This window comes from Sebastes umbrosus, chromosome 12 (genome assembly GCF_015220745.1).
Source record: "Sebastes umbrosus isolate fSebUmb1 chromosome 12, fSebUmb1.pri, whole genome shotgun sequence".
Taxonomy (NCBI): domain Eukaryota; kingdom Metazoa; phylum Chordata; class Actinopteri; order Perciformes; family Sebastidae; genus Sebastes; species Sebastes umbrosus.
In genome coordinates, this window is record NC_051280.1 from 7,014,273 (window position 1) to 7,033,655 (window position 19,383).

The following is a 19,383-nucleotide window of genomic DNA, read 5'->3' on the forward strand; positions in this document are numbered from 1 at the left end:
AGAGGGGCTGAAATGTGGAGAGGCAGTCCAGCGGTGGAAGCCGTGTATGTGAACAGGCTCCTCACCGGCAGCCCGCCTCAGGCCTCGCCTCCCACTGAGCCACACAGGAGCTACGCTGTGCAGTGTGAATAAAAGAGAGCCGTGATATAATGTCAGATCCAACTCCATTTATGCAGGGTACAGTAACAGGTGCACGTGGGGAGGGGGGAAAACAACGGTAAACGTTGTGGGGAGACGGCACCCATACTGTTTCGTACCAGCTCGTTTGAAAATGTGTCCGTTTAGATCAACTGAACTTGCACAGACACAACACGACCACTTAGTCTGGTTTAGCTTCAATTTGTTACCGGTGGCTCGAAGGGAAAATACTTTTTGTTGATAAATTGTGCCAACCACATATGTGATCAAACATATTGCTTATAAAGGACTCGGCAAACTGTTTTCAATAACTGTCTGTTTGTAAAACACCAGTTAATTTAATGCTTTTGATATATTCTCCTCAGAGCCACATCCCCTCCGATGCTGGACAAACATCTCTCCATTTAACGGTTGCCAGCTCAAAATAATTGGCACTACAGAAACAACACTTGCAAAATTGCTCTCTGTTTGTGACTTTTTGGGTGATTACAGTGAATTTGGCATCTAGATGATTCCCTACGTGGAGTTTAATCCATGTTATAGGCACATTTCCATCAGAGCTAGACATCTATCGGACTGCAATTTTCTATTGTGATGGACAGGAAAATTGCTCAAACTCTGTAGGGTTTAAGACTTGATTTGCGTATAGTCTGCTCACACCAAACCCTGTAGACTTATTTCCACATTTAGGTAATAAAAAACATGGCCTGTTCACTGGATCTATTCCCTGCAAAGAGTGAACACTTTGCCTCATATTTATTGATGCATTCACAATGTAGGATGTTCCATCGTTTGGTTTTGCTCTGATAATATCACCACTATGATGTTTTAACGAGATAACCTGTGTGAAAGCAGTGGGGGTAGGAGAGCATGGGGGCTCTATGAGGCGTGAGAGACTAATGATTACGCGGCGGCAGCACCCCCTACCGGGCGGCAAATTTATTATCCACAGGGCTGCGGTCCTGATGCTGAGGGATGCTGAGGATGCTGCACAGAGCAGGAGCTGGGAGGGAGGGAGGGAGTATAAACCCGCTTTTGATCGAAAAAAACGTGGCACAGTCTCTGTGGCGCAATGGAATAGCGCGCTGGACTTCTAATCCAGAGGCTCCGGGTTCGAGTCCCGGCAGAGATGTGGATGAAAGGATGTGGCTTTTTGGGATGAGTGATGGTGGGAGAAAAAAAAGTAGAGATTGCTTTTGCAACTACAATGCATCTTACAAGGCTCCTCTGTGTCCAGAAATGACTGGATGGATAGATCAGACAGACCTTGCAGAGGCCCTGTGCGTCTGGGGCTTGAATTGTTTCAGAACATTTCACATGGACGAGCCTTTTCAGCGCGCAAAGGTCAGCGCATTAATATGCAGATTTTCAAAAAGCCCTGAAAGCACAGCTCCGGTGTAGCAGCACAGCACGGTCTTCGTCACCAGCCTATTACTGTCCAGGCTGCGTGCTCGTTGCTGCGCTCCTTAATGCATCCGGTCATCACGTAGGCACCGCAGGACAACACCACACCGCGCGCAGCTCAGCATCCGCGTCGTGTGAAAGTCAGTGGACACGCGCGCACGCTCTCTCGCTCGCGCACGGTCTCCAGCACCTGGGGCTGTCCACTCATTTAAGCCACAGCAAAAGCTTTCTTTCTAATGCAGCGCCAACAACAAAACATTTAAAGCCTTTTTCCGTCCTCATAACAAGTGTTTAATGATGCCAGATGTTGCATTTCTACTCTCCCATTTGGTTTTAGAGAGACAGAGGGAGAGAAAACGGTTTACTTTGAACATTAATGACTCATAGTGCCAGAAAATGGTGGCATCTCAAGATGCAGATTTGGTATTGAATTGCAGACTATAACTATACAACTTGGTGGTTCAAATTGGAGAATAAGGAATTCAATAGTCATTATGTGTTTTTTAATTTACTGAAATCAGACTGCATGGGGACCTTTCTGGAATCCTTTCAAGGACCCCTGAAGGTGGACTTTGCATCTGAAAAAACCTTCATGGAGGCCCAGAGCAGCACTAGGCCTACTTATTTCTTGTCAGTATGGAAAGCAGCTGCTTGCTTGAAGATCTCTAAAACGCCCAGACTCTAGCTCCTCCCGGCTCCCCATGGCTTTTTATTATTTTGTATTTTCTTCAAACCCACCTCCCCAGTTTTCAGTTTGTCACCACTGATTGGGCTGTCGTGCGGCTGCCGCCATCCATGTTTAACCCCATCATGCCTCCCCACACACAGACCTAATCCGCCAGTAAAACTAATCCTTAATCCTCTCTGGCAAGTTGAACAACCCCTCCTCCCTTTCCTCCCCTTCCTCCCTTCCTCCCTCCCTCCTCCATCCCTTGGATCCTGATTCCCAAACGGGCCTGATGCATGACACGTCAGAATATGATAAAGTTTATGCAAAAACTGTCCATTTCTAAGGTTATAAACTTTCTGATGTATAGACTTTATGGGAGTGTTATGCAAATTTTGAGGTGATAAGAGACAGGAAGTCACAATGAAGTCACTGTTTTATCGCTGCAGTGGGTAGAAATTGAACAAATATGATTAAAAAAAGTTATTTTCATAAAACGGTCACTATATCCTGACAGTAGTGCATGTTCCTCTGTGTCCTCCGGTCCGGTGTCCTCCGGTCTGGTGGTGTCCTTCGGTCAGGTGTCCTCCGTTGTCCTCCGTTGTCCTCCGTTGTCGTCCGGTGCTAATGGCATCTGCAAGATTTCCAAGATTTTCAAGAAGAAATGAGAAAGTTTAGCAGCCATGTTGAGATCTGTCGAGGAAATACCAAGCACCGCCCACCAGCCAGAGCTCAGCCAATAGGAACGCTCATTATGAACGCTCTCTCTCTCTCTCTGAAATGACCTGTGATTGGCCAAAGTCTCCCGTCAAGGGCTAGATTTTCATAAAGCCTGAAAACAGAGCCATGAGGAGGCGCAGAAGTCTCTCAAAACACTTGAATTACAATATGCTGAAAGGTTATTATGGATGTTTTGGCCCAATGATGCCAAAAAATAATCTGCCTATACTGAAACTTTAACGTACAGCAATATTGTAGGGATACGAGGAAGACAAAGTGACGCAGAAAAAAGTCCCACAACTCCACAAGGCCAAAGACTCAGTATATTATTACCATATTGCAAATTATCAGGCCTACGGGAAATAGCAGCGGGGCCTATCTGCAAGATAGGGGTAATAGCTCCATAATATTAGCGATAAGAAACATTATAGGCTACTGAGAAGCGTGACAATCAACTTGAGATGACCTCGGCTGCTTCATTTTGGGAGATATGTAGGCCTTAAAACCTATGATACCTACTCAATATCAAACCTTTAGATAAAGTGAGCCTACAGTATATATATACATATATATGTGCCACCAATAAAATAATAATAAAATACCCTTAAAGTATACGATAAGGTCAGTGTAGTCTCGCTGTGGAGTATATATAGAGCCATTATGGTTATTCCTCACACACTTGTCTATCTGCTCCATCTCCTTCATGTTGCTCTCAGCCAGTAGGCCCCCTTGCTCTGGCCCTGTTATCCCGATGGTACGGGCCAAATCGTATTAAAATCCCCTCCCCTCCCTCCCTTCCCTCCATCCCTCCTCCTCCTCCTCCTCCCTTGTCCCCTCCCCTCCCTCTCTCGTCTTTCAGACAGACTGTTTTTGCTGCAGTGAACGGCAGCCGTGGTGAGAGAGAGAGAGAGAGAGAGAGAGAGAGAGAGAGAGAGACACACACAGAGACACAAACACACAGAGTGAGTGTGTGAGAGAGAGAGAAAGAGAGAAAGAGAGAGAGAGAGAGCGCGGAGGAAAAAAGCAAGAAAAACAAAGAGTCAGGAGAAGGAACAAGGAGATAAAAAAAGTCGATAAAACCAGATTGAGAGAAGGGCTCCGGACAAGCGGCAGCTGCGCATCAAAGGAGGGACCGAGCTGGGGACCTTATTGGAGACCAGCGAACAACAAAACCCGACTCCGGAGGCGCAATATAACGGTGTGTGTGTGTGTGTGGTTACTGCCAGTTTGTATTGTTGTCCAGGGTTAGTCTGTATAGTCTGTATAGGGCGGACAGGAGACACCTGTCAGTGCTGCTGACGCTTTTCCGTCTCCAGGAATGTGTCTTGTGTGCGCACTCTGGGTAGGTGGCTGTGTAATCCGTTATGCCTGCCCAGAGAGAGAGAGAGAGAGAGAGAGAGCTCTATATAATCCCCCCGTGTTTTATAATTTACTCTGAATATGCGTTATGTTGTCGCGCTGTACCCTTCTCCTCTTCTCCTCTTCCTCTCTCCCGGCTCTATCGCAGCACAACTGCGCGCCTCCTCTTCCTCCAGCCCTTTACTCTAAATATCATCCCATCAGCACCACCACATATTTCTGCAAGTGCTGTTAGAAACCAGGCGGAGAAGCACGCACTGGTGCCGTGGTGCTCCCGGTGCAGGTCCGTCGCAGCGATGCAGGGCCACTCACTATACGAGCTGTTTGTTATTATTGTCATTATTATTATTATTATCATCATCATTACTGTTATTACTCCGCCAGTAAAAAGCAGAAACTTGGTGTTAAAATCACGCCCAGAGTGTCCGGGAGGTTATTTCCCATGGATGCACTTGTTCTAGTTTTTGTTTTCATCTCTCGCCATCACTCAACAGGAAAGGGCTGGAGCAACAATAAACACACCCCACTATACAACCCCTCCCCATCTCCCACCATCCCACCCCTCGATCTAACCCCTCCCCATCTCCCATCTCCCACCTCACCCCTCCCCATCTCCCACCACATCCCTACCCCTCCCCATCTCCCACCCTCTGTCTATCCCCGCCCTATAACCGCCCGCCCGTCCCGCAGGCAACACTCCTCCTTGCCACGGTTCCTCTCTCAGCGTTTGGCAGAGAGGGAGCGTTTCGCAGATGGACCGAGAGCTTATACCTCGGCACAGGCCACTGCTATTTTAAGGAATGTGCGTGAGAGAGAAAACGAGGGGAGTGTGTGTGTGTGTGTGTGTGTGTGTGTTTGAGAGAGAGTGAGTATCCGAGCTGCTATTATGCACGTCTGTCCGTCTCCAGTCTTGTGCACAGCGCACCGTGTATTCTCAGCGGGCGACAGGTGCATCTCTCTGCTGCTGCTGCTGTTGTGGTTTTTTTTTTTCTATCCTCTTCTCTGTCCTCTTCACGACCAACTGGGGGATTGTTGATTTGCGTTATTCCCAATTAGCGTGAATTAGTTGGAGCTCTGGTTATGGGGCTGTCCAAAAACACTGGCTTTTCCTTCCCTCCACATGCGCACAGCTTGTTAAAGTGGGTGAATAAATTCACAGTAATATGACCCCCCGCCCCCTCCTCCTCTTCTTCTCCCCTAATTACCACCTATACACCACCACCACCACCACCACCATCATCCTTTCTGGTTTTTGGCTCTATCGCCACCCCCAGTCTCTCTCAATCGCCTCTCAGTATGGTATGACACAAGCAGATCGATGAATACCCATGGAGCAACGCGTGAGCAACGGGTGGGCCAAGCGTTTTATTCAGCAGCAGCCAACCAATGGCTGGGGACGCAATTAGTGGCCAGTCGGCTTTGCCCTGCTTGTTTTCCTTATCTCTCTCTCTCTCTCTCCGCTGCTCTCTCCCTGCAGGTGACACTCCAGAGCTCCCTCTGCCCTCCTGAGGATACAGTGAGACAGGCGGATCTGCGCGCCCGACCATGGCCTTCCCATCAGCCCCCTCCGCATTATGGAGTGTCAGCTTATTGACAGTACTATTCGCCGCTGCGGTTCACAGCAACATCATATATGGTAAGCGCCTCTCTCTCTCTCTCTCTCTCTCTCTCCCTCTCCCTCTCCCTCTTTATCTATCAGCCTCCTATTCTCTCTATATGTCTCTGTCTGTCCCCGGGGCCCCTGACCTCCCCGACCCTCTCTTTCTCTCTCTGGTGGTGCCCCCTTATCTGTTGACTTGAGTTTTTTTTGTTGTTTCCTGTATTATGACAAGGGAATCAGAGAGCCGTTAATAAGCACATGGGACACTCCCACTTCCCCGGATCCCTGCTGGAATTTCTGCCGTTGTTTTTGAGGAATGTGTGTGACTTGCACGTGGGCACAGGACTCCACACACACACACACACACAAACGGAGTATAGCTCACTTGCCCGATGGCTTCCTCCTCTTTTCCCCTTTCTCTCTCTCCATGATATCTTCAGTCACTTGCATAGAAGTACAAAAGCACTCCAGCATTCTTCTATTCATGTTGCATCTCGTGCTGTGCCTGGACTATTTCTGTGTCAGAGGTTCATGCAACCCGGAGATAAGCAGTAATCACCTTGTACTTTCTCAAATAGCAACACAGGAGTGTGTGCACACTTAACACACGTACAGTACAGACACATGACACTCTTCATGCCTGAAGCTCAACATTTGATGAGCTGGGCGCGGCTGAAAGCGGATGGGTAAGAGAGGATTTGATGAGAGAAGCACTTTGTAATGATATCATCCCTGCTGTGAGCACCGTGAACAGGAATACACTGTCCAATGTGCTTTTCCAATTACATAACACTCAAGTGACTGGCTGCTGGTAATACAACCTTTAGAGGGCAAATCGTGCCGATGGCAAAAAGGTGCGTCACGGTTGTCCCTCAATCCATTGGAAATTGATTGACTCAGGTAGATTCCTGTTGGCATTTTCTCATTACAGTTAGGATTTAATTGCGCAGAGTGTTTGGCACAGAACCGTAAGACGATATAGCAGGCAAGAAGGCTCCTAATAGACGTTCCCTGATTTGCATTTGCAATATATATTCTCAGAGGCCCCTTGCACTCACTTGTGCACACCCACACAATTTCACAAATCTGAATACATCCGTGAGTGCATGGCGCATGCACATGCATGGACACACGCACGGTGTATACACGTGTATATGCACACAGATGTGCGAGCTCACGCACTACATTTACTGTACTTCCACTTAGTTTATCCGCATCAGCTGTTTTTACTTTCCGTTGAATTATGCATACCTGTGTTTCTGCGAGTTTGTGTACGAAATGTGGGGAAGCGGAGGGTTGTCAGTGTGGGCTCACAGTGGTCAGTGCAGGAGAAAGCGAGAGACAATCTGGCCGTGCCAAGAGGCCGGGATGAGGTCACTGCTAAACAAATGCAAATGAAGGCCTGTCAAGGTCCCTGAAAGCTGTGGAAGATGAGAAATGCGCAAACAATCTCCAGATTGAGGCGCTGATGATGAAATATCAATCTCTCGTCAGAACGCTGACCCCGACCGTGTAGCTCGTCATTGAAACTCAGGCAGCGGTTTGTTATTTGGGTCCGAAAACGATTTTGGCTCGCATTCAGACTCACGTCACATTTGATTAAGGTGTGCCTAGCGGGAGGCCTGACCATGCATGACCAATTCCTGCTTTGGTTTCACCTAAGAGCTGTTTTACATTATCATGTCAGTCAAGGAGAGTAATTAAGCCTGGGACGTCTGACAGTGTTTAGGAGATGAGAAAACACGTCAAAGAGCGCAATTGGGAGTAGAAGGGAAGCAGGGATGGAGTGCTGGACTAACCGAGTTTCAGTGTGCATGTTGTAAACCGTTCAGTTTTACCGAAGGTCTTTTTGGCATTCATTTTTTTTTCTATCAAAGCCAAATCAAATACTAATGTTAACTACACTGAAACAAAACTAATAACATTTCTGCAGTAAAATCAATCAGACTCACTTTTGTCTATTTTTTTTTTTAAATTAAAATTCTTGTGTTACTTAGGGAGACATTAATCAGACTAAGAATGCATATGTTTTAATCAATGAAGTACAAGAATTCTTCTTGCTGGCATTGGTGCAAGAAATACTGAACATTTTTGATTTTCTTCTACTTTTGACTCACTGGCAAACGGGTCTTACGAGATCTATGTGTATATATATATACATATATATGTGCATATATGTATACATATATACATATACTGTATATATGTGTGTTTATATGTGTATATATATACATATATATGTATATTTGTGTATATATGTATGTATATGTGTATATACAGTATATTTATGTGTGTGTGTATGTTTGTGTATATATTTATATGTGTATATGTACAGTATACCATATATATGTATGTATGCACTGTATATATATACAGTATATACAGTATATATATATATATATATATATATATATATATATATACATGGATCTTCACTGTTCTTTAGTCTCCAGACGTTGCAGCTTCAGAGGAAAATGTGGTAGCTGCCGAGCACTGGTCCATCGCTCACATCTGCTCCGATCTGTCTGAATGGCTGTTAAGTAGAAGATGGAGTAGGGCGGGGTGGGGTGGGCAGTCAGATAATGCCGTCATAATGGAGATCTCCATGCTAAGAGGCGCTGGAACAGAAGGGTCTACTTAGCATAAATAATTCAATGTTATGTATCAGAGAGGAAAAACGATTAGCTCAGCGAATCAATGCCGGAGCAGATGAGCAATCAGAGAGCGGGACTGCCCGTCACTGCTATACTCCCGGGTCCACGGTGAATTAAAAGCTGCAGACTGTTTGTCCCATTTCACCATTCAAAGAAGGACAGCGAGAAAAAGAGGTTTCCCCTCATGAGTTATGGGTTTGATTATCATACAGCAACCAACAGGCTGCATGTCGTGACCACTTAAATTCCTGCCCAACCCATGACTCTCAACTCTCCTACCTCCACTGACCCATCTTCATTTGATGTATGTCAAAGTCAGGGAAAGGACAGCGCTAACTCTGTTTTTTCCCGGATTTATCTGTGACCAGGCTCCCTTAGAGCGAGTGAACGAATCGGGGAGACACTAATTGCGCGCCATTTGACATATCCATTTCCACAGCTGGATGTGCAGCCATGCGCTGCGGATGGAAAGTGCCTCTCAGAAGGGCACAGATTAGGCATGCAATTGGCCGGCATTGGCCTGGTTCTGTACCGCTGACCCAGTTACCTCGGGGGCTGCTGTGGAGTGTGGAGGGTCCGTCAGTCTGAGCACTCAGCAGACAGTGTGTAGAGCGGCGCACTTTGGCCTCCCATCAGCCCATCCTGGCCCTCAACTCCATGGCAGCCTGATCCCAGACCCCAGGAGAGTGTTTGCATTCGTGACAAGAAAACATGCCTAATAGTTTATTTACCCCGACGAGTTGTGCGGGTCGGTACAAGTGAATGAAGCCCGGTGCTTCCAGCTGAGGACAGTAATGAATAAGGATTAAAGGACGGGAGCAGTGTGGACCAATCGTTAGTGTGGTAAGATTTACAGGCGGGAGGGCTCCGCATGTGTTTGCCTCTGCCAGCGGTTCACTTTATCCTGCCACAAAATGGGCTCCTTCCCCTCTGGACCAGCTCTTTCTCGCTGGCTCGATGCCCACTTCCTGTGTGTGCGGCTGTTGTTTACTGTTGACTTCCTGTGTGCCAAGATGGGGGAACATTTGGCTAATACACAGTACGGCTAGCACACAATAGCAGTAGGCGGTTTGGATGGGAGGCCTCTGCCTGTTAACAAGGCTGACTGATAAGCAGTGACTCATTAACAAGCCGAGGTACACAGAGCCTGGGGGAATTACCGCCTAGCCACTGTGACATTAATAAGAGGCCTAAGCTATTTTTCCATTTGGCTCCACTGGCACCGGGCTAAACCAGTGGTTTTCAATCTCGACCCTGGCTATTTACTGGCTCCAGTGCTTTTCCATTTGTTTCAGCCATCGGTTACCTGGCCTGATTGGAGCGGGGCAGATCCATGTTGTCAATGTGGGCTGCAGTTAATGACATCTGTGGCTTCAATGCAAAACCAGACACACCTCATTAGTTTTCTGCCGATTCATTCGGAAACATCTGGGGAGGAGCCCAATTAATTCTTCCCATGCCAATTAATTAGCAGTATGTTTATTTTTTAAAGGAAAAAAAGACAATGACATTCCAACGCATATCCTATGCTTTTCAATCAATGAGACCGATGATGATTTTGACACTTTATAGATCCAATTAGGCGTCTCAAAGTACCTCAGCACAATATGCAGAAGCAACTGTGTCCTATCAGAATTTCAAATCCAAAGCCATATTACTTCCATTGTCTTGTGTGTTTATTCTTCTCTGATCCTGTAAGTGTTTTGTCGTCCAGATCAGTTTTGTGATTACAAATTGGATCCTGATTGGCTGGCATTAGTTTGCAACAGATTCACATCTGGCAGAAAACCAATTATTTCTCCTGTTCATCATGCCGATTAATTAAGGCGCTGTGGCTGATTGATTAAACTCCCAACAAAGATCCAACCATGAGCACCAGGGCCCTGGGGATGATTTGCATCACACATTATGCTGTGTCTTCATGTTATCTTCATATCGCTCCTCAGACATGCTGAAACATTACACATGCGTAAGCGTCGGGGAGAGAAAACTCACAGCTCAACAAGGCACAAGTGTTGATAAGTAATCTGTGGCTAAATTGAGCAGAATTAAAATGCGGTGGCGCGCCGGTATTGTCGGATCTTAGAAGTATCGAGAGCACCCAAACAAGACTCCATTAGACCTCATCAATCCTAGGCAGATCTCATCCACCCATCCGGCCCACTCAGGCAGTGTGAGATTACACCAGAACAGATCAATCTCACCTGCAAGCATCATAACAGCAAATGTCATTTAGAAAATGAAAGACAGAAGTGCTCTTGAGGTTTCTGCAAAGCGGTAACACACTCAGCCTCCTCTCAGGTGCTCGAAGAAGGCACGTCACTCTGCAGCAACCCTGGGTTGAAAATTAGGGGTCCAGCATTTGCAGAGCTGTCAGCTTTAAACCATCACTTCACAAAGACACCGCCGATTAAACAAACCTCATAACAATAGCATCAGCGTTGGAATCATTCACTTTGTTTCCAACAGCAAGAACCCATATTATTGAGCTCTGCACTCAACTGGCTTTTCCTTTGATTGGGTCCCTCGCTCTCACCACCCTCCCCCCTTCTTCCCCCATTACTTGCCGTAATTCTCCGATGGGTGTTTTAATTGATTGCTGCAGGAGGTGGAAATCACCCATCATGTCATTGACGCATGGCTGGTCAGACCAAGGGCTTCCTGGAAAGGTGTATCTGTTTGTTGAAGCCCATCACTGCGCTACTCCAACTATATGACGGGGTGCCGGAAGCCGCGAAGTGCGTGGCTGTAAAGCGCAGCGTTTATATTGATTGCGTCTGAGTGCTGAGGGCTCCCCCTGAGCGCAGGAGCTCCACCAATGAAAGAGCAGAGGTTGCTCTTGTTTATTACCTCTTTTTGATGATGCCATCACTTCAGTCTGGTGGTAGGGAATGTGTCTGGGGAGGGGGAGGGGGGGGATCTTATCGCTGATACCACAACCATAAAGCCATTTTAATACACCTGTGGGCTCTCTTGGGAATCCACCCTATAGTCTGGTTTCTGCTGAGGATATCAACGTCCATTCAGCGGATGGGGAGTCTTATCAAGCCTCTAACATAGTACTGTCACGTATACAACCAGTGTCTGGGAAAGTGTTGTGAATATAAACCCTCATGGACATATTTCACGCTAGTATGACTCTTTTTTCTTGAATTTCCCTCGGGATCAATCAAGTTACTATCTATCTATCTATCTATCTATCTATCTATCTATCTGTCTGTCTGTCTGTCTGTCTGTCTATCTATCTATCTATCTATCTATCTATCTATCTATCTATCTATCTATCTGTCTATCTATCTATCTATCTATCTATCTTTACAAAATGTCTATATTGACATATTGGATTCTTACTTGAAATGCTTTTGAACATGCTGTTTTTCTGCAAGTATGCAGCTTCTGTGTCAGCAAACATGCCATTTCACTTCCCCCCTCTATAATATAACTATTAGGGCTGTCAATCGATTTAAAAATGTAATTGCGATTAATCATGTGATTGTCCATAGTTATCGTGATTAATCACAAATAATTAAATTTAATTAAAATGTACCTTAAAGGGAGGTTTGTCAAGTATTTAATACTCTTATCAACATGGGAGTGGACAAATATGCTGCTTTATGCAAAAGTATGTATATATTTATTACTGGAAATCAATTAACAACACAAAACAATGACAGATATTGTCCAGTAACCCTCACAGGTATTGCATTTAGCATAAAAAATATGCTCAAATCATAACATGGCAAACTGCAGCCCAACAGGCAACAACAGCTGTCAGTGTGTCAGTGTGCTGACTTGACTATGACTTGCCCCAAACTGCATGTGATTATCATAAAGTGGGCATGTCTGTAAAGGGGAGACTCGTGGGTACCCAGAGAACCCATTTTCATTCACATATCTTGAGGTCAGAGGTCAAGGGACCCCTTTGAAAAGGGCCATGCCAGTTTTTCCTGGCCAAAATTTAGCACAAGTTTGGCGAATTATTTAGCCTCCTTCATGACAAGCTGGTATGACACGGTTGGTGCCGATGGATTCCTTAGGTTCTTTAGTTTCATATGATACCAGTATCTTCACTCTAGCTTTAAAACTGAGCCCGCTACAACCTAAAATCACATGTTGTGTTAATGCGTTAAAGAAATTAGTGGAGTTGAAACGACTCTGCGTGAACGCGTTATCATCGGTCAACTTTGACAGCCCTAAAAACTATCAATGACTGTTTTATGGAAATAATTCACCATTTTAGCTCTGAGTTGGCCACAGTCTGAAGCAGAGTCCGCCACTTCTGCTTCACCAGCTGATCCAATGTCAAAGTGAATCAGCAGCCAGACTGACAGACCGAGTCCTTGAGGCTGTGTCCTGTTTTGGCACACGCACTGAAGTTTTTGATAGTTTTAGCATCAACTGACTGATTAACAGTGACGGCGATTAAACAGAGCTTTGCGGCCTAAAATCGAAGTTATTCCAAAAGTATATTATTGTACCGAAGCAATCGTTTCCTATACATATGTTTTTATTGTTTCAATTGCAAGTTTATCGTGTACTGAGCTATGGTTTTAGCTTTGGAGCTGCTGGATGATATCATTACTTAGGGTTTTTGTATTTCAACAACAGCTACTGCTCAGTGGAGTTTATTTATGATTCCGCTGCACTGCTACACTCCTTATGTCTCCCAATCACACTCTGCCACGCTGCTTAAATGCCCATAGCTCCCATACACATCTGCTATTAAAACGCAGTCTGTATTATTTAAATGTCCTTTGCATTTATATAGTACCTGGCATTTAGTTTATGTGTTCTCATCACCATTTATGGCTGCATTGTAATTGGATCAAATTTGTCACGCGCCCTGTGCGAAGGCGGGGAAGTAGTTCGGGAGGCTGCATTGTCAACAAGAACAAGCATGACGGGTGTAGGATCATTAGACTTGATACTATAGAGGCTGGATTTACTTTTCATTGAAGTGGAAAAGGTCGTCTTTTATGACTCTTTCCTGGAAGGCAACAAAAATGATGACGTGTGGTTCCTTTTTGCTGCGGTTTGCAACTACTGTAAATGCTATGGAAGAGGGAAAAGAACTGGTGGTGAATGGAGTGTGGTACTGTAGGTGTCTTTGGAGTAAAAACCGGCAAACTTTGGAGAGCGAGTTTAGACTTTTCTGCACTGTTTGCAAGATGTGAATGCACACTGTGTTGACTGCATTTACTCCCGGGTGAGGTTTGATCACCTCTGCAGGTGGTCTAAAGGACCTGAAACTTTCAAATCCTAATGTGCATTTTCTCACTGTATTAGCGGCGGCATATCCACTCAGACATCGCAATTTTAATACAAGGTGAAAATCAGGTCAGATTACTGTTAAATGTTGTAAACAGAGAGTGGAGTAAATAGTTATCTTTCTTCCACTCTACCCTTGCGTCACATTTTTATTTCCAGTGCTTTTTGTGTGATTATATTTCTCCGTCAATGCTGCAGCACAGATATGTACTCACCTAACACAACGAGTATCTTCATTGTTTGAATACTTTCGCCTGGTGAATACAGTGATAATGACCTAATTTCCCTTTCATACGATCTGCTTCTCTTCTTTTCTTAAATGGATGAATGGAAGTCTTCAGAGTTTCAATTCAAAATCTCCAACACACCAGTGAGTCTATTGATCAACACTGATATAAGCTCGTAGGCTTTATATCCTGGATTTTTTTTTATTTTAAGACTGACACATCCATGTTTTCCAGTGACAATTGGTGCAGGAAATATGTTGCCTTCCTTTAAACATTAAATAAGGTCAGCCGATCAATCAAGCAGTCAATCACTGTAATGCGAGTTGAAGCTTCAAACTCACACACTGCCCAGTGGACAGATGCAGCCTTGGCTTTTATTTCCACATCTGGCCCTTGACACTGATCAAGGTATGATGAGCACATGATGAGTGGATGTGGCTTTTGACGACGAGGCCATCGCCGCACGGTGTAACTCAGCGCTACTGCGCCGGTTGAAGACAAAGGCACCAAATAGGCATCTCTAATCTCCCTGCTGAATGAATCGGAAACAAAGAGAGGAGGAACGCAGACATAGAGGCTTGGACACACATAGGATAAGCTGATTATACCAGGAAAGGAGGGAGGGCGAGGGAGACAGAGGGAGAAAGACAGAGGCATGCACGTGAACAAGAGAAATCCATACAGTAAGAGCATGCGGGTGGGGAGATAGTGGAGGAGGAGGAGGAGGAGGGGTTGTAAGAAAAAAAAAAAAAGAAGCGCACTCTAATGATGGGGTGCACAGACCGGAGAGAAAATGAAAAGAAACAACGTAGAGAGAGCGAAAAAAACACTCAAGAGAAAAAAGGTGAACGTTTAAAAAGGACGAGCTACGGCGCGCTACATAGAGCATGCAATAGGGAAATGAAGAGAATGCATATTCGCCTGTGATATCCTCCTTAGGCACGCGACACAATCAAAAAAACAGGACATTATGCAAATGTGAGGCGGCTCCGGCAATATAATCGCTACCTGAGTGATTTCACCTGCACTGCTCGCTAGTCGCTATATATACAAACGGAATTACACCCAATCCAGGTGTACGGGCTAAATATACAGCTAATTAAAATTAATGAGATTTACTTAGAAAAGAATATGCTCCTTCCCTAAGCTGCTTATCCCCGCATGAGAATCTACTACACACATTGACACACACTGACACTCTCTCACACACACACACACCTTTATGTGAGTGCTCAAGAATACACAAACACTCACACACCTCGTTGTGATTCACTCTCCTTCACCTCGCTTTCTCACACCTTGCTAGGCAGACTGTTAAGACTCCTTGGTACGCTTACACACACACACACACACACACACACGCACAGACGCACTCAGTCTATCTGTCTATCTTCCCTCTCAAGCAGACTTAAGCGTTTTCCTTGTTCAATGAACACGCAAGTTCGTGACTGTGTTGGCTCACACACACTTACACATGCATATAATAGACACAGAGGGATTCTCAGAGATGCACACACACAAATAAATAACCAGATGATAACGTGCTCACAGAAACTATTTAAGAAAAACACATATGTACATATTTATGCATGGAGACATGCACAACTGCACACAGACACACATTAATGTATTCAAATAGAGCTTTGAAGGCCTTCTAGTCTTTAGTTAAACAAAAATACCCCTGTGAGCCAAGCTCTTGACTGCCAGGCGAGAAATTGTGTGGGTGTGTGTCCGCCTAGCTATCTGTGTGTACGCATAAATGTGTGTGTGTTTAGCAGCCCAGCCAATGCATTCAGACATATTCCCCACACAGCGTACCACTTCTGTATATATACACAGTGTTAGGCATTCAATATGTAACATTTTCCAAACGGCTTACCGGGGCCGTCCTCGACCCAAGAAATTCTTAGTCGACTAACACTCATTTTTTGGATTAGTTGATATAATCGACAGATCGGTAAAACTAAGTTTCTCCACAAAGAATCAAACAAGAGCACCTCTTTAAATCTTGTGTTTACCAGAGATGTGCTCATAAGTTTTTGGAAATAAGTCATTCAGCATGAAAAAAGCTTAAAAAACGACTAATGCGCTAAAGAAATCATGGTCGACTAAACGCCCAGACACAACAAGCCGACATCAGAGAGCTAGCGGCAATGAAGGCCGATTGTTGCGACGCCTCACGTCGCCTTTGTCGTGGCTGACAAGTTGCATTTGAACACCCCGCAAAGACTACAGCCGACGCCCAGTTAGCACGTATGTTCTGCGGTAGTCTGTATTCGTCATTCAAAAAAGGGGAAACAGGACAACCGAGGACGGCGGATATACAAGCCGTTGCTATATGTGCAGAGCGTTGTTTGCCGACCATTTTCAGACCACTCTCACTCACCGCTTAGCTTCAATCCAGATGGCCATGTCGTTGTGATAATGTAATTATAGTATTGGAATGATCAGATGAGATGAAGATGAAAAATGAGAAGAGCCTTCTGTGTTTTTGTCCTCTTGACTTTACTCGTTTGCTTGCTTTCCTCACTTCCGTTTCTCTTCTCGCGTACTGATTCGTTTAAGCTCAACAGCCAATCAGAGTGATTTTTCTCACCGACGGGCTCCGCCAGCGATGCAACGTGCTGAATCGGGCAAAAATACTCTGACACGAGCAGACTAGAGCCGACGGTGCGGGACACACCGAAAAAACTAGGCAGACAGACGCTCACCGATGGCCGACCGTCAGCTTGGTGCGTCAGGTCCTTGAGACCAAAACGAGCGATTAGTCGACTAATTGCCTGAGAGGAGGCAGCCCTACTGCAGACATTTTATTTCTCCATAAGGTGGTGTCCGACCAGTGACGCTCCATTTCCCAGCGAGCAAAGTGCTGAGTAATTAAACAGCTCTTCAAGCTCTCTGTTGAAGGAGTAGAGGGTGGAGGTGGGGGGGATTAATCACACCCTTTATTAACAGAACTCAGGTCTGCTGGAACGCTGCTGTCTCCACCGCACCACTTGGCACCCAACCAACTTCATGTCTCATCCGACACCGCGCACATTCATACAGTAGACACACATGCACACTCACACACTCTGCGAACACACTCCTCTTCTTTTTCTATCTCCATTTCTCTCCTTCTGTCGCTGCTTCATTTCTCAGCCTGGTGAGTACTCGAATGTCATTATGACTTTTGTTATCAAAAGCAAACAGCGGGGATGGATTGAGGAGTGCATGCCAGACCTCCCGTTTTTACACGCCGAGAGTGCTATTTTGTTTGTTTCTGCCTCTTTTCAACAAATGGACAGGCGCTTTTTTAAAGGACAGATTTATTGACACAGCTCCTGCTGCGAGGCTCAACCGGGCCCACGTGGTCTAGTTTCTGAATGGGAAAACCCCCCTCTCTGTAGCGTTACAGCACAATCACTCTCCCTTGGACTGTGTGTCAGCGAAGATGACTTCACATCTACCGGCAAATTCGTCCCATTTGCGTAATGCATCGACAGACGGCACAAGCGAACGATATAATTGAGTTAATGAGCTACATGCCCTTATCTGCTGTTCATTCATACGGGCAGCCTGAGGCGTGACGACTATCAGCCTCTTACACAGGCTACTGTATGTTTGATGAGTCCCTTGAAGGGAGAATTTGATAATGCAGTTGAACTTCCTCAAGGCAAACTGTTTTGATGTGTGAAGCAAAGAAGAAGGAGTTTATCCTCCTGCGTTTCTGTTTTTTTCTCCTCTTGTTCTCTTATTCTACAATGAATATTTAAATATTATTGTGATTTATTTATCGCGGCTCAGTGTTCGGCTTCACTGAGCTATTTTCAGGTTGATATCTTCACAGGCGGGAGGGAGGGGAGGCATATAGACTTGTACATGGGAGGTGTCACGCTTGACTTTGTGACAGCGCTCGGCGGCGTGCCTGGGAGAGCATCTTTTTGTTGTTGTTTGAAGGGTTCTGTGACATTTTCTGGTTCTTCCCCTCGAGGGCTGAAAGTAGGCAGAGCTGGCCTGGTTTCATCAACCTCCCCGTACAATTTACCGAGGTTCTGTTTGAAAGGGCGAAGAGAAAAGGAAGGGTCATTTACGTCATGGGGTCAGTTGCCGGTGGCAAGATGGCTACATGCGGATATTTCTTCGTATTGTGTGTTATACCTCGATGCAGCAAACATGAAAACCATGAAAACCTGGCGTGACCTTCCATCCCATTGTGCTGCGAGTTAAAGGCAATCCTCTGTGCACATCGTCACATATAGCCAATGCAGAATATAAACCACTGCTTTAAGTTTATCGATATATTTGAGAATTTTAATTCAATATAAGATATCGTGTTTTGGAATATTTGTTTAGTTAAACAGTAAACTTTGCAGTCTAGGACATTTGCTAAAGAGTTTGATTTCATGGGTAGGAGGCAGTTCAAGTTCAAGTTCTCAAGTCAAGTTTCAAGTCCTTGAGGACAAGTTAAAGTCAAGTTGCAAAAATGGTTAACATTCTCTAGTTTCAGCTTCTCAATTGTGAGTATTTGTTGCTGTTCTTTGTCTTATGTGATAGTAAATTAAATATCTTTATAGAGCTGCTACGATTCATCGATCAGGTGTGAAGTATTAAATTAATCGCCAACTATTTTGCAAACAGTTTGAGTAATTTTTAAAGAAAAAAAGTCAAAACTCTCTGATTCCAGCTTCTTAAATGTGAATATTTTCTGGTTTCTTTACTCCTCTATGACAGTAAACTGAATATATTTGAGTTGTGGACAAAACAAGACGTTTGAGGACGTCATCTTGGGCTTTGGGAAACACTGATTGACATATTTCACCGTTTTCTGACATTTTTTAGACCAAACAACTAATCGATTAATTGAGAAAATAGAGATTACTCAACAATGAAAATAATCATTAAGGCCTGAAGATATAGATCTTTGGGTTTTGGAGTATTGGTCGGAAAAAACAAGCAATTTGAATATGTCACCGTGCGGCTCTGTGAAAGATTTTATAGACCCAACAATTAATTGAGAAAATAATCAGCAAATTATTCAACGATGAAAATCATTTGTTGCAGCCCTTGTTAATTCTTTACTGTTGTGGCATTTTACTCAGTCAAAAGACTTGAGAATGTTATTGCTAACATGCACGTTCCAAGTCAATTTAAGTGTTTAGGGACTCAAGTCTCAAGTAAGTCAAGTCTCAAGTCGCACAGCGCAGTAACTGAAATGTCACACGTATGAGCCCCGCTGTAAAAGCAGGCGCTTTTGGACCAAACAGTTCTGGGGACTCCCTGAGAGGAACTAAATACCTTAAAGGGCTTCTTTCTGTTTGCATTCGCACACCAATGGGAATGATGAAGTGACGTGAGCCGGACGGC

At 44.9% G+C, this 19,383-nt stretch overlaps 1 protein-coding gene and 1 non-coding gene across 4 annotated transcripts in view; both read left to right on the forward strand.

Moving 5' to 3' along the window:
- Window positions 1–1,196: 1,196 nt before the first annotated feature.
- Window positions 1,197–1,270, forward strand: trnar-ucu. Its single transcript has one exon. It is a non-coding gene; the product is annotated as a tRNA-Arg (tRNA).
- Window positions 1,271–3,808: 2,538 nt separating this feature from the next.
- cadm3 (cell adhesion molecule 3) overlaps window positions 3,809–19,383 on the forward strand; it is a 109,560-nt gene continuing 93,985 nt past the window's right edge. The window contains exons 1-2 of one of the 3 annotated variants that reach the window (XM_037786501.1): window positions 3,809–4,127; window positions 5,766–5,924. In XM_037786501.1, coding sequence (XP_037642429.1) covers window positions 5,834–5,924 — 91 coding nt within the window. In that variant the 5' untranslated portion in view covers window positions 3,809–4,127; window positions 5,766–5,833. The remainder of the gene's footprint in view (window positions 4,128–5,765; window positions 5,925–19,383) is intronic. The other 2 variants (XM_037786502.1, XM_037786503.1) reach the window with 2 other exon arrangements.